This window comes from Solanum tuberosum, unplaced genomic scaffold (assembly GCF_000226075.1).
Source record: "Solanum tuberosum cultivar DM 1-3 516 R44 unplaced genomic scaffold, SolTub_3.0 scf00087, whole genome shotgun sequence".
Lineage (NCBI taxonomy): Eukaryota > Viridiplantae > Streptophyta > Magnoliopsida > Solanales > Solanaceae > Solanum > Solanum tuberosum.
In genome coordinates, this window is record NW_006239017.1 from 546,519 (window position 1) to 560,420 (window position 13,902).

General features: G+C 35.1%; 5 protein-coding genes across 6 annotated transcripts; 2 read left to right on the forward strand and 3 right to left on the reverse strand.

Annotated features, from left to right (window-relative positions):
- Positions 1-604: 604 nt before the first annotated feature.
- On the reverse strand, positions 605-4,283 carry LOC102599908 (aluminum-activated malate transporter 4-like). The gene is made up of 6 exons (XM_006347410.2): positions 3,733-4,283; positions 3,061-3,198; positions 2,252-2,515; positions 2,023-2,159; positions 1,784-1,930; positions 605-1,501 (listed from the first exon to the last, which is right to left on the reverse strand). The coding sequence occupies exons 1-6, from the start codon at positions 4,076-4,078 to the stop codon at positions 845-847; spliced, it is 1,689 nt and encodes a 562-aa protein (XP_006347472.1). The 5' UTR covers positions 4,079-4,283; the 3' UTR covers positions 605-844.
- An 890-nt stretch (positions 4,284-5,173) lies between these two features.
- LOC102580730 (WUSCHEL-related homeobox 11-like) lies at positions 5,174-7,868 on the reverse strand. 2 transcript variants are annotated; one of them, XM_006347264.2, is made up of 6 exons: positions 7,081-7,868; positions 6,380-6,558; positions 6,026-6,138; positions 5,798-5,931; positions 5,584-5,717; positions 5,174-5,490 (listed from the first exon to the last, which is right to left on the reverse strand). In XM_006347264.2, exons 1-3 carry the CDS (start codon positions 7,580-7,582, stop codon positions 6,121-6,123), a joined length of 699 nt encoding a protein of 232 aa, XP_006347326.1. In that variant the 5' UTR covers positions 7,583-7,868; the 3' UTR covers positions 5,174-5,490; positions 5,584-5,717; positions 5,798-5,931; positions 6,026-6,120. The 2 variants fall into 2 exon arrangements, with proteins under 2 accessions (XP_006347326.1, XP_015164268.1); XM_015308782.1 differs by having other exon boundaries at positions 6,026-6,558.
- On the reverse strand, positions 5,401-6,086 carry LOC107060632 (60S ribosomal protein L13-1-like). The gene is made up of 4 exons (XM_015308732.1): positions 6,030-6,086; positions 5,863-5,931; positions 5,607-5,717; positions 5,401-5,490 (listed from the first exon to the last, which is right to left on the reverse strand). The coding sequence occupies exons 1-4, from the start codon at positions 6,084-6,086 to the stop codon at positions 5,401-5,403; spliced, it is 327 nt and encodes a 108-aa protein (XP_015164218.1).
- Positions 7,869-9,788: 1,920 nt separating the features above from the next.
- Positions 9,789-12,275, forward strand: LOC102581302 (UDP-glycosyltransferase 73C3-like). Its single transcript, XM_015308734.1, has 3 exons — positions 9,789-11,217; positions 11,327-11,379; positions 11,916-12,275. Exons 1-3 carry the CDS (start codon positions 9,789-9,791, stop codon positions 12,273-12,275), a joined length of 1,842 nt encoding a protein of 613 aa, XP_015164220.1.
- A 120-nt stretch (positions 12,276-12,395) lies between these two features.
- LOC102600246 (anthocyanidin 3-O-glucosyltransferase 4-like) lies at positions 12,396-13,473 on the forward strand. Its single transcript, XM_006347411.2, has 2 exons — positions 12,396-12,474; positions 12,529-13,473. Exons 1-2 carry the CDS (start codon positions 12,396-12,398, stop codon positions 13,386-13,388), a joined length of 939 nt encoding a protein of 312 aa, XP_006347473.1. The 3' UTR covers positions 13,389-13,473.
- Positions 13,474-13,902: the final 429 nt, after the last annotated feature.

Consider the following 13,902-nt stretch of genomic DNA (forward strand, 5'->3'; position numbering starts at 1 on the left):
CTAATAAACTAAAGTTGAGGGGTATTTTTGACCCTTTTCCCTATATTATATAAACTCCCTTAGAAAATAAATATATATTATATATATTATATAATAGAAAAAATGATTTATTATATTATATTATTATATAGAATATTATATAGGGAGTTTATGATGGGACATTGAAATGTCCCATCATAAACTCCCTCTTATATATAAGTAGAATTTTTTAATGAACCTGAAAAAATATGGTTGACGCATACTTGAGTTGCTTTTATGGGATTTTACCTTGAAACGACAATACTGATTACTTGTTAAGAAAAAGAAAATTTTGTCAACATTAGGTATTTGGAAGGAAAACAGATCATTTTTGCTTATGATTTTTTAAGATGTTTCAAATTTCTAAAGGGTTTTGAAACTTTCAGGTGAATATCTGATAAGCAATTTAATATCTGTAGTTCATGTATAACAACACTTCAGTTTCCAGATAATGTTTAGTCACAATTCATCAAAGCCTTACAGCTTTAATACTAATATACATAAGAAAAGGTCCCAACTGGACATAAGTTATTTATGAAATAACAACTCTTTGGAATCTGGAAAAAGAGGCGCCAGGTCTCATGTCTACTATAGTCACATCTACAAGAATTCACTAGTTTGGCTGAACAAATCGGTTTTCTGTGATCTCGAACCCTGGAATTCCTTGCCTTGCTGCAGAACAAAAAATCCATTTCCTAAGAACAGTTTTCATACTGAGTATATACTTACCTAAGTGATGTGCTGCTTATAGCATCTTCATGATGAGCATTAGCACAAACAGAACTTGTGACACTGAGTTTTCTTAAAAAAGAGATCGACTTAATTTCTACAAGTTAGCTGCCTCCTCTGCACCAGCTGCATCTACGGGTTCCTTAAATTTTGCCTTCTCACTAAGCTGTTGAAATGCATTTACAAGATTTTGAAGTCTTGCAACAAACTCAATTAACAAGGAAGTAAAAGTGGACAATGACAATGGACATGCACTTTCAAATGTACGTACTTCACGTTCATTTAAAATCACATCTCCAAGAATTGAAAGTCGTGAAGGCCACACCATCTGATTGAACACATTTCCAGAGGAAGACATTTGTGCAGCAGAAATATTCATACTTGAATTTCGATTATAAGTATCCATGTGTTTCAATGTATGAGCAGACCTTAGATTGAGACCTGCTTCACTAAGGGAGTTTATCCCAATGCCTTTAGGTTCATTGTCTTTCAGTTCCTGAATATGTTCAGGATCTTCAAACTGGTTAGCTTGTTTTGCATTTTCCCAGTTCTCCACCTGAACCAAAAGATAAGATTTTTGGTCAATCAACAGTTGTAGATCCTCGGCAGCCTCATGAACTTCTTCGAGAAGGTCTCTAGGGCTAAGTTTCTCCATTTTTTCAACTTTGTCTCCAAGATGTTGTAATACTTTAGCTCCTTCAATCCCAACTCTCTGGATCTCCTTGCAGAAGATTTGCCTCAAATCAGATGCTGCCTACAAAAGGAAAAATTGCATAAATTAATATGAAGCCTAAAGTCTATAAATCATTTCCTCAGACTCCTCAATGAGTAGACTGGCATTTTTTTTATGTTTATTTATTCCGAAGAATCTATATTTGGAATAGATAAAAGTATAAAAACATATGTTTTTAGTAGTAAAAATGAATCACCTAATTCAAACAAGTCCATGGTTTTAAATGCATCTGCAATAAAATAGGATGACAGTTTGATAATTGATGTGCAAGTGTTATGCAGGAGTTAAAGATTGAAGCTTTACCTGTATTTCTGAAAGAATACAGCTATGCATAGCCATGACCATGAAAGCGCAATGCCTCAATGCACCACTGACTTTAACATAATCAGCCCACGGATAATTGAACATCTTGTAACGGCCATGAGGGGGTTCCCATTCAGCAAAAGTTAGCTGCACCAGGAATATTGAAAATTAGTAATAAAAGAAAGTGTAATATCCCAAAAGTTACCAGCCTGTGATTGCCAATGAAAATATATGTGTACCAGAGAATCCTCTTGGCTTGTTGACTCCAAAGTGGCCCTGTATCCGCTATACACAGGATCATCAGAGGCCTGGTAAACAAGAATTTTTGATGGTATCCGATCATATTCAAGACATTGCAAATATCCATTGACACAACCTAACAAGAAGCGTTACAGGTATTCAGTTCTGCAGTAGCCAGGAGGTAGCAAATTCAAAGACAAATTGAAGAATATTAAGGAGATTCCTCACCTTCTAAAGAAGTAGAAACACGTTTAAAATTCTTTACCACCAATTTGTGCAAATCTTCACCAGCCCAAATAGGGTAGAGGCCAACATTTATAAGCAAACAGACACCAGCACCAACTCCAATTAGCAACAATCGCGAAACAGCTGCGTGAAAAAAATGTGAAGTTCCCGATACCAGCACAATACAATATGTCAACAAGAACACCCGAAATCCATATTCATATTGCTTCATTGCAGGATACAATTTCAAGTAAGTTGCAAGAAAACCTGAAAATCAAAAGAGAAAAGTGATAAGACCAAAGCTGCACACAAGTACAAGGAGAGGAAGTGACAGGTAAAAATCAGATATGCATTAGTCTCAAACATATGAAGCAATTCACCTTACTTGATTTGGACCATGTAGTAACCATGTACAAACCTGCTTTCAATTTTATATTATGCATTATTCGTGTTATTGGATTGTCCATTTAATGGTTATGCATAAGAGAAGAAATAGGTGGTAGGTAATTCTAGTTGGTGCTTCTCTGGTATGTTATAAGTCTTAGTAAAAGTGGTTATGGAGAAGATTTGCGACTGATTCTTAGACTTCTCTACTTCCTTTTCCTCTCTAGCCTGATCTTATCGTTCTACTCGCAGCAGCAAGAAATCCATCTTCTTAAATGAATAGAAAGATTGGCACTTCAACAGTTCAACTGCTACGTTTTGAAATAAAATTGAACCATATGTGCCTGAAGTTTCTCACACATCATGAATAAGGCAAAGTAAAATTTCAAAGATATTCTTGATGTAAAATTCGAGAATTCAAATGAGACCTGAAACAAAAATGCTGACCACAATCACAACCTCCTGCCATTCTCCAGCCATAACAGATAATTCAGCAATGCCTACAGCTAGTCCTGCAGCAGACAATGTCCCCAAAGCCCTGTTGAATCCTTTGCTGAGTGTCGCACCTAGCATTTTTTTATAAATCAATTAGATTATGGATATCAGCTATGAACACTCAATAGACAAATGTTACTTATCAAAATAAAAAAATATCAACATACATTTATGTAAAAGAACAATGGACAGTTAAAGTGTCACATCAATTTCATGATAGCTGTTTACTACCCTGCGTAAACATGAGCTATAAATTAATGCCTCAATCCCAAACCAGTTAGGATTATCCGTGTAAATCCATGAACACTCTCCTCTATCAGAACTTGTTTCATTCCAATACTAAATAATTTGAATAGGAGTACATATTAAATACCATAATCAATACAAATCCACTTTAACTATTTGGATCTCAATCTCAAGTATTTCAGGTTGGCCATACGTACCATTATTTAATCATTAATTTGGTTCTATTTAGGCTCATTTGTCTCTAATTACTTGAACACGACTACATTTAACATATCAATAATATTCAGAATTCCACAGTATTCAAGCCCATTTCATCCAAGTACTAAATAATTGGAATGTGAAACAATATTTGAATATACCTATGCTGAACTCGAATACGACGACAACAGTGAGGATGGCCCAAATGGAATATGTACCAATATAGGATAAGGGCTCTTTGAAGAAAATGATAACCGAAACAAGGGAAAGAGCTAAACCCATTTTAGCAGCAAAAATGACCTTCCGAGGATCCTTACGACCCATATCAATTGCCTTGATCGAACCGTGTTTAACATTACTGCATGATTTCTTAATTCTATTGCATAATCGACGCCAAAATCCTTCGCGTTCTACGTAAAATGATGGATCCAATCCATACTCTGAATATTTGGGAATCAATCTCTCTTTGCTCGTTTCGTTAAAGTTTTGGCTCAATGGCGCCGCCATTTTTGGCTGTTATTTGAGATCAATTTTCATAAAAGCAACAAGACAAATTATTCTTTTGGGATTCTTCTTTTTCTTCGAACAGATGGAATCAGGCTGATTTCCGAAATTTTCCGAAATGTCTCTCTGTATATTCCTCAATATCCAGGATATTCACTAAACAATGATTAATTTGATGGAAAAATTTTGCATGATTTTTTTCAAAGATAGATGGAAGAGAGAATGATATTAGCAACGGTCAGTCATGGTAGTTTCCTTTTAATGATACTCCACTAATTGCATTACCAATTCTTAAATGGTCAAATTTATCCCTAAAATAGCGAAATAGAATCTTTCTAACTTAACACTCGATAAATTAATAATCTTTTTAAGATAAAAAAAAATTTCTCCATCGATTTTGATAATATAATAAGATATATAAATATAAATTAATAATTCTTTAAAATTAGAAAAATATTCAAGACAATTTAGTGAAATATGATTATAGTGTTTTTTTTAAAAAAAATTTCAAATCTTTTTAAAATTCATCTCTCACTTTTCTTATTGCATCTAAAAGTTCTAGTTATATTCTCTGCACAAAAAGATTGTGAAAAGTTCTAAATGCAATAAGTGTTTTCTTACGCATAACAAATTCTAAAGCTATTGTATCATCTTCAACTTCATCATCAACATTGTTATCTCTAATATTATCCACAATTTTTTCTAAACACTGAACCTCTTGACATGCATCATTTTCACCCAAATAATCAAACAAACTTGCGACAACCGAGATCATTAATCATGACCTTAAATTTATAAATGTCATTTTCATAAATGGGTTCACTTAATTCCATATGGCTTCATTAAACCTCGAAAACACTTCTATCACTTAATAATACCTTTACAAAATAATGTAATATTTGATGATAACAACAATATTAATTAGAGAGATTTTACATGTCCTTAGTTAATAATTGAGGTCAATTATTGTTGTTGCGGGATAAAAACTAAAATAATTCAAATTAATATATTTATTGTTAAATCTCATTAGCATACTTTGTTTATTTTTTAATTCTCTTAATTGAATTCCTTACTCTGCCTCTACTTGTATAGAAGTTCTTCTGTCAAATATCTTTCTGACTGAAAACATCCAAATCTGCTGTGAGAGCTTTTGTGCTTTGTTCTTTAAAGACTAGAGCATATTATTATTAGAACAACAAAAAGGAATTGCAATTTGAGGGCAGCGCTCTTCATCCTAGCACCAATGTGATTCTCATTCGCCCGCTCCACACGTAGCTTGCTATAGGCATTGAATGGCTTCATCTCCTTGGTAATCTTGATAAGATCTACAGATGGCTTCTCACACGCAACAGGCATGTAGGCACCATGAACTTGAGTTGCTGTAGCCAATCCCTCGAGAGGGCAGAATCACCAACCTGAATGCAGTTGCAACAATTAGGAAATGAACAGGGAAAACACTTCACATATACACAATTATGTTTCCAATTACTAGCAACTACTTCTCTTACCTTGATTAAGACAACTAATTTGCCTTGTAGGTCTTCAAGACATCAGCTTGAAGCCCCTCAAGTGAAAGATTCCTGCAACGATGATCAACAACAATACCAATTGTTGAAGCCAGTTTCTTAGGGATACCTGCAGCCTGGCAGTTCGTACTCAGAACATGCTCATCTCACAGTTAACTTTATGGAAAATTAAGCCATAAAATTCAATCAAACAAACCTGAAGTTCCTCGAGGGAAAATCATCTACCAGACCTAACTTTCATGTTGTATTTTAGTGTCTGACCATGGACAACAGGGCGAAGAGCTCCAGCAGTTGGTCAGGGGAAAATCTTCGCAGCCAACTCTTGCCTTGCTGCAATTGGATTAAACAAAAAAAGGTCAGCAACCTATTAGCCATACTTGGTATATGAGAGCAAAATTAAAACAAGAAAACCAGAATTATATACCAACTATTCTCCTCTGCTTGCGTGCTGGTTGATTGAACCAGGTCTTCACACAGATATCCATGTGCTTCTTGAAGTGCCCATTAGGGATAACATTGTTATGCTTCATGTCTCAACTACATTGTCCAATAAGTGTTATAATTGGCCGCGACTTAACAAGAGTCGGGTGTATAGTAAAATGCATGGACAAGCCAAGCCTTAAAGAGAATATGAGAAATCAATCAACCACCAACATCAACATATACATTTTTTTTCTGATAAGAAAGGTGTCTAGGCCAGATTGGGCGCACCTATACTAATTCATGTCATATTTGACACCCTCCCACCTGCTACCTGTGGAAGTTGATGAGAGCTTACCAGGAAGTAGCTTTCACCATGCTGCAAACCCTGAACAACAAAACCATTTTCATTAACTGGGAGTGGCACCCCAGAGGAGTGATACAAAACTAAGTCTTCGGGGCCGAACATAGCCTTCATGTCAAGTGGCCCTCTGGGCACCTGTGTTGCTACTCCATTGATAAAAACTGTGATAAACCCTGTAACAGTACGACAATCATACTACTTCAGCAACCTGTGCTGAAACATAACTGACTAGCAAAACAGTATGCAGCTACAGTACTTTGGATGCAATAAGTGAAAAGAAGAATTAATGAGCAGAAGATCAAATACAAAAGTAGAGAAAGAAGCTACAGTGTGAATTACTGGGCGTACAGTAACGAGAAACAAATAGAATAACAGAATTTACCCAGTGAATATAATCTTCCGTGCATGCCTACTGACCTATTATGAATATCACTCCCCCTCAAGTCGGTGCATATGTTGAGTTTGTTAGGTATATACTAACTCAATCCTTGCCTAAATTTGATAAATATGTCTCCAACTTGATCATTCTACTTCACAAATCTCGTAACAATATCTTCTATTAATTCCCATTAATAGTTGAGAATAAAGTATTTATCAAATTCAAACATGTACAAACTAAGCTAAAGTAACAACAACAACAATAATTCTAGCTACTTGTAATTTAAAACAATATTTGCATAAATGATTTTTGGAACCTGAGGAAGAGCAATTCAAGTTAGAATTGTCTGTTGGTGAGCACAAAATTGAGGTGATAGAAGAGTTTTGATCAATTTCCATTGGACCAGAAAAGAGGAAGAGGCCATCATTTGCATTTCCCACAACCCCTCCAAGCGAAGAAGAAACAGATGAGGGGACAAAATTAGTCTGAAACTGAATTGCACCGCTACTACTAGACCTTGCAGATTGTTCTTCATTACTGTTACTGGCAGCACTAAGGCTCGCCTGAATTTGTCGTTGACGACGGCGAGACCTTGACCGCCGATTTTGGAACCAATAGAATACGTTTGCATCTCCAACGGCTCCAAATTGCTCCAGCATTTTCCTGATTCTAACTGTCTCGTCTTTTTGAGGATTTACCATCCCACTATTAAAGATGGATTCAAGTATTACTATTTGTTCCGGCTTTGGGTTCCACCTTGATCTTACTGTTTCATTTCTTTCACAAGACTGATTTGACGAGCTAGAGTCATCATCCATGGCGGAGTGAAAAAGATAAAAAACTCAATTCAAGGGTAAAAATGTAAACAGAAGTGACATAAAAGGGAATTCTTTGGGTATTTAAAGGCCTAAAGAATGAAGGGAATATTACTTGGATAAAATTACTGTCCTGTCCTTTTCAACTCTAGATCTGTTTTCAGTTCAATTGCAAAGGTGTGTATTCGTACATTTTTTCGGCGTCGAGTTTTATTGGAATAAAGAATAGATTTGTCTTGAGATTCGGAATGTTTCCTTCCTAAGGGGGAATGGTTAATAATTAGTTCACTTGAACTACCAAAGTCAAGAATTTTGTATTAATCGTACGTATTTAATACTCCCACCGTCCCACACTCCGCCCTTCCGTCTAATAATCATTCACTATTCATTTTGTATGCTTTTTAAAAAATTATAAATAATGGTGATAATTCAGATAGGAATTTTTTTGCATTTTTAATATTTCAAGTACGAAATTCAAAAAACTAGGATAGTTTTGGGATCAACACTGGGTAAAACTTACCCGCACCAATTATATACACCAAGTCAATACATGCAAGCCATGTGTTCAAATTTATAGTTTATTTTATTTAACTATAATTAATTAACATGTGTTTATTTTATTAAATCACGTAAAATAAAAATTGCACCTGTCGGCACTTACAACACCGGGGACAAGGAATTTGCTTGCGTTACTCCGAGACTCCGACCAAAAGAGTGAAAGCCCTAGTGTTTTGGACCGGGTCGTTCATTCATCTCTTTTATTTCCTTTTAAACTTCTTAGTTACTTCCCTTTTTCTTCTCATTTCTTTTCAATTTACTCAATGTTTTGATTTTACTTTGTTTCTTACAATTTTGTTTTCCCTCCCAAATTCTTCTCCCTAAATGAAATTCTAAACATCTTCTTTTTTTTTTTACAAAAACCCCTTTAATGGTTTCCTGTATTTTTATGTACCACAAGTCAACTCATCCCTTCTGTGTGAATAAACACACACTCACAATTTTCATTCATACTAAATTTCATTGTTTTCTCTCTCTTTTTTTTTTTTTATAGAGATTAAATCTATATGCTATTGGAATAAATAAATTTGCATACTATCAAGTCATTCAAATCATAGTACAAATAAATCTTCTTAGGACTTGGAACGTGAATTTGATATCTGTCTAAGAATAAAATATTGTATCATGTTAGAATAAATAAAAATGATTTATTGTTTTACAGTGAAACTTAATTTTATAAGCTGTAGTCTGTACCGCCATCCCCAATGGACAGCTACACGTGAGGCTACAAGACAATAACAATCAATTGTGCAGCTGAAGCCCATGCAGATTAGTTTAGTGCATATGTAAGCCCTTACATCATAACCTTAACATTAATTAATTTTTAAAGTTTAACTATATTACATTAATTTGTTATTTAAACAAAAAATGTAGATATGTAAAAATTGTACGAAAAATACTATAAATAGTAATATTTTACATATCAATATGATAAAGAAAATATATCGTTAAATGTTAGTCAAAGTTCTTATCGTCCGACTCTAAAAAAGTAAACTATGACAATTGACAACCAGTGACGGATCCAGAAATTTTGTATCATGAATGCTCAACTATTTTTAGCTCGGAAAATGCTACATTTAATGGGTGCTCAATTAATATATTTCAATACATTTCTAAATTTTATACATAAATAAGAATGTTGACACAAAAGGTAGTGGGTGCTTAAGCACCCATAAGTGACTACATAGGTCCGCCACTGTTGACAACTAAAAGTGCATGAAGGAAGTATATAGAAAGACAATTTTACTATATCATATTTGAGTATAATAAATTCAATATTATAGAAAGTCAATTTGACTAATTTGATATTTTGATTTATAAGACACAATTAATATTTTATGATGTATTTTTTTATTATATTAATATGTAAAAAAATACAATTTATAATATTTTTTCATATAGTTTTTGAATATCTAAATTTTTATTTAAAATATTATAATATAACTTTAAGAATTAATAAAATTATCTTTTAAAATGTATAACACGACAATTAAAAATGTACTGCGCGAATATTTACTGCGTTGTAAGGAATATGCCAATGTCTATACTGGACGAAGAGAATACTTATATAAAAGCACCTTTCTTCTTTCTTCATTTGCAACTAAAAATCATTCAACACTAGACATCTTTCAGTTAAGTTCTAACACTAAAAATGGGTTCTGAGTCAAGATTAGAAGAGCTAAACTTTGTTTTGATACCATTACTTGCTGTAAGTCACATCATACCCATGATAGACATTGCCAAATTGTTAGCACAAAGAGGCGTGATTGTCACTTTAGTCATGACGCCTCTCAATGCTATCCGATTTACTGCAGTAATTGATCGCGCCATCGATTCTGGACTCCTCATTCGGGTATTTCATCTCCGGTTTCCAGCCAAGGAAGCCGGATTGCCAGAGGGATGTGAAAGTGTCGATCTTCTACCAGGTCTAGATCATAGAAGAAATTTCTTTTCTGCAATTGATATGCTACAAGAACAAGCTGAAAAATTGCTTCAAGAGATGAAGCCTAAGCCGAGTTGCATTATTTCCGATATGCATATTGCTTGGACAGCTGAGACAGCTGATAAGTTTCAGATTCCGAGAATTATTTTTGATGGAATGAGTTGTTTCAATCAATTGTGTATGCATAATTTGTTTATCATGAAGGATCAAAACAGAATCCCCGAATCAGGGCATTTTGTGATCCCTGATTTGCCTGATAGAATTGAAGTAACTAAAGTACAGCTACCTGGAGCGTTTAATCCCTCGTCAATTCACGTGCAAGATATTAGAGACAAAATACGAGCAGCTGAAATAAGTGCCTATGGGGTTTTAATCAATACTTTCGCGGAGTTGGAAGAAAATTATGTTGATGAATTCAGAAAACTTAAAAATGGTAGAGTTTGGTGTATTGGGCCTTTGTCTCTCTGTAACAATGAGAGTCTAGATAAAGCGCAGAGAGGGAATAAGACGTCATTTGACGAAGAGGACTGTTTGAAGAAATGGCTTGATTCATGGCAGCCTGAGTCTGTTGTGTATGCGTGTTTGGGAAGCCTTAGTCATACCACAGTAGTACAATTTGTGGAGCTGGCTTTAGGCCTGGAAGCATCAGGTTATCCATTTATTTTAGTCGTAAAATCAGGGGAAAGACAAGCACCAATAGAGGATTGGATATCAGAAAGTGGATTTGAAGAAAGAATAAAAGGGAGAGGGCTTTTGATCCGGGGCTGGGCACCACAAGTAGTAATTCTATCGCACCCTGCAATTGGTGGATTCTTGACTCATTGTGGTTGGAATTCGTCCCTGGAGGGGATTAGTGCTGGTGTGCCTATGATCACTTGGCCTTTATTCGCGGAGCAGTTTTTAAATGAGAGATTCTTAGTACATGTCTTGAAGACGGGCGTGAGTGTTGGATCTCAGGAAGTTGTGCATTTCGGTGAGGAAGAGAAACATGAATGCCAAGTGAGCAAAGAAGAAGTGATGAAAGCCATAAAAGAAGTGATGGACAAAGAGAAAGAAGGAAATAATAGGAGAATAAGAGCCAAAGAAGTTGGAGAAATGGCAAAAAAAGCTATAGAAGAAGATGGATCTTCTCATCTCAGTTTGACACTACTAATCAAAGAAGCACAAGAATTCAACTTAACCAATTAGCTTAAAATGACTATGCACAAGTATGCAATGTACTTCTTTGATTTTTATGTTTTTGGTAGCGGAAGGGGAATTGGGGAGGGAAATGCTTGCACTTTTGTTCTATGACTATGAGGTACACGAATAAAACAAGAAACTGTTATAGATTAACTTTGCCAGTTTCAACTTTCAACAATGAGTTATATATAAAGTATAATTAAGTGATTGGTGACTGTATTGCCACATAAAAAGGAACTGTTGTCTCATAATGTGCCTCACCAAAAAAATTAGTAATATTTTTTATCATAGTGTAAGTTATCGAACTTAAAGTTAATCTTACAAAAGTCGATCTTTTATTGGACGATTGAAACTGTGAATGTCAGCTTAGAATTGAATGACAAAATTGATTAGCTATCATGTACACATGAAACAGAGACTATAAGATAGTTAGCTGACTTATCACATGAAATGTCGAGTTGCATATGGTCAGAATTTCTTAATTACTTGAATAATTGCTCAAAGTGCCGTAATGGACTGCTATACTTGAGGCTACAATATTAATTTAATGCAGATGTAAGCCCTTACATCATAACCTTAAAAAGTAGTAACACTACTAATATAATATAAAAGCACACTTAATCTTTCTTCATTTGCAACTATATCATATTAAAGATGGTTACAGAGCAAGAGTTAAACTTTGTTTTGATACCATTACTTGCTGCAAGTCACATCATACCCATGGTGGACATGGCAAAATTGTTAGCACGGAGAGGCGTGACTGTCACTTTAGTCATGACGCCCCTCAATGCTATCCGATTCACTACAGTAATTGATCGTGCCATCGGTTCTGGACTCCTCATTCGGGTACTTGAACTCCAGTTTCCAGCTAAGGAAGCAGGACTGCCCGAGGGATGTGAAAGTGCGGATCTTCTACCAGCTCTAGCCTTTCGAAGAAATTTCTTTGCTGCAATTGATATGCTACAAGACCAAGATGAAAAATTGCTTGAAGAGATGAAGCCTAAGCCAAGTTGAATTATTTGTGATACTCATATTGCTTGGACAGCTGAGACAGCTGATAAGTTTCAGATTCCAAGAATTATTTTTGATGGAATGAGTTGTTTCACTCAATTATGTATGCATAATTTGTACATCATGAAGGATCAAAGTGAAATTCCTGAATCAGGGCCTTTTGTCATCCCTGATTTGCCAGATAGAATTGAGGTAACTAAATGTCAGCTGCCTGGAGCATTCAATCCAGGAACACATTGCATACAAGATATTTGAGACAAAATACGAGCAGCTGAAACAAGAGCCTATGTGGTTGTAATCAATACTTTCGAGGAGTTTGAAAAAAGGTACGTTGATGAATTCCAAAAACTTAAAGATGGAAGAGTTTGGTGTATTGGACCTTTGTGTCTCTGTAACAATGACAATCTAGATAAAGCTCAGAGAGGGAATAAGACGTCATTTGACAAGGAGGACAGTTTAAATAAATGGCTTGATTCTTGGCAGCCTGAGTCTGTTGTGTATGCATGTCTTGGGAGTCTCGGTCGTATTACAATTGTACAATTTGTGGAGCTAGCTTTAGGCCTGGAAGAATCAGGTTGTCCATTCATTTTAGTCATAAAAGCAGGGGAAGGACAAGCACCAATAGAGGACTGGATATCGAAAAATAGATTTGAGACAAGAACAAAAGAAAGAGGGCATTTGATCTGTGGCTGGGCACCACAAGTATTGATCCTATCACACCCTGCAATTGGAGGGTTCTTGACTCATTGTGGTTGGAATTCGACCCTTGAGGGGATCGCTGCTAGTGTGCCTATGATCACTTGGCCTTTATTTTCCGAGCAGTTTCTGAACGAGAGATTCTTAGTACATGTCTTAAAAATAGGACTGAGTGTTGGATCTCAAGGAGTTATGCATTTGGGAGAGGAAAAGAAGCCTGAAGTCCAAGTGAACAAAGAAGAAGTGACTAAAACCATTAAAAAGGTGATGGACAAAGAGAAAGAAGGAAATGATAGGAGAAAAAGAGCGAAAGAAGTTGGACGAATTGCAAAAAATGCAATAGAAAATGATGGATCTTCTCATCTTAGTTTAACACTTTTAATCAAAGAAATACAAGAATTCCAACTCAACAAATCTTAAAATGAAAATGCACAAGTAGTATGGAATGTACTTCTTTGAGAATTATAAAGTGTTATCAGATAGGGTTTAATGTAGTAATTTAACAAATCAGTTTATGTTGTTTATGTTAACTCCTGTATTCAGATTAGCAAACCAGAAATAATAAAAGATGAAAAGAAAAACACAAAGAACTATCCGAGTCCACAAAACCAACTGTGTGTCCTTAAGAAATTTAATCCCCTCAAGTACCCGAGGTTGCAGATTAATTCCTCCCAAGATAAAACGGATTAGCCATTAAAGAAGTAGCGGTACCTCAAACTTCGATAATTTCAACGAACTCAAAATGACAGCAACGAATCACACACACAGACACGATCGATCGATTTTGTTTTGTAAGAAATGTATGCAAAAGAAGGGAAGAATTTGATACAAAAAAATGAGAGAAAACTTCTCTATTTATAGCCAACAAAGGGTAAAGGTCACAACCCTTTGGAAAGAAGACAACCTTTCAGAAATGTCACAACACTTTGGAAAA

Excerpts from the sequence above, each read along its gene's own strand:
- LOC107060632 (XM_015308732.1), bottom strand. The coding sequence starts at position 6,086 with ATGGATATCTGTGTGAAGACCTGGTTCAATCAACCAGCACGCAAGCAG. Across the intron at positions 5,932-6,029 it reads CACGCAAGCAGAGGAGAATA|CAAGGCAAGAGTTGGCTGCG; the intron begins GTTGGTATATAA and ends ATCCAATTGCAG. Across the intron at positions 5,718-5,862 it reads TCTTCGCCCTGTTGTCCATG|GCTGCAGGTATCCCTAAGAA; the intron begins GTCAGACACTAA and ends ACGAACTGCCAG.
- LOC102580730 (XM_015308782.1), bottom strand. The coding sequence starts at position 7,582 with ATGGATGATGACTCTAGCTCGTCAAATCAGTCTTGTGAAAGAAATGAA. Across the intron at positions 6,559-7,080 it reads CTTGAATTGCTCTTCCTCAG|GGTTTATCACAGTTTTTATC; the intron begins GTTCCAAAAATC and ends GTACTGTTACAG.
- LOC102581302 (XM_015308734.1), top strand. The coding sequence starts at position 9,789 with ATGGGTTCTGAGTCAAGATTAGAAGAGCTAAACTTTGTTTTGATACCA. Across the intron at positions 11,218-11,326 it reads AGATGGATCTTCTCATCTCA|CGGAAGGGGAATTGGGGAGG; the intron begins GTTTGACACTAC and ends TGTTTTTGGTAG. Across the intron at positions 11,380-11,915 it reads TTTTGTTCTATGACTATGAG|ATGGTTACAGAGCAAGAGTT; the intron begins GTACACGAATAA and ends ATCATATTAAAG.
- LOC102599908 (XM_006347410.2), bottom strand. The coding sequence starts at position 4,078 with ATGGCGGCGCCATTGAGCCAAAACTTTAACGAAACGAGCAAAGAGAGA. Across the intron at positions 2,160-2,251 it reads TGTTTCTACTTCTTTAGAAG|GTTGTGTCAATGGATATTTG; the intron begins GTGAGGAATCTC and ends GCTTCTTGTTAG. Across the intron at positions 1,502-1,783 it reads GTATTCTTTCAGAAATACAG|GCAGCATCTGATTTGAGGCA; the intron begins GTAAAGCTTCAA and ends TTCCTTTTGTAG.
- LOC102600246 (XM_006347411.2), top strand. The coding sequence starts at position 12,396 with ATGAAGGATCAAAGTGAAATTCCTGAATCAGGGCCTTTTGTCATCCCT. Across the intron at positions 12,475-12,528 it reads TAGAATTGAGGTAACTAAAT|ACAAAATACGAGCAGCTGAA; the intron begins GTCAGCTGCCTG and ends AAGATATTTGAG.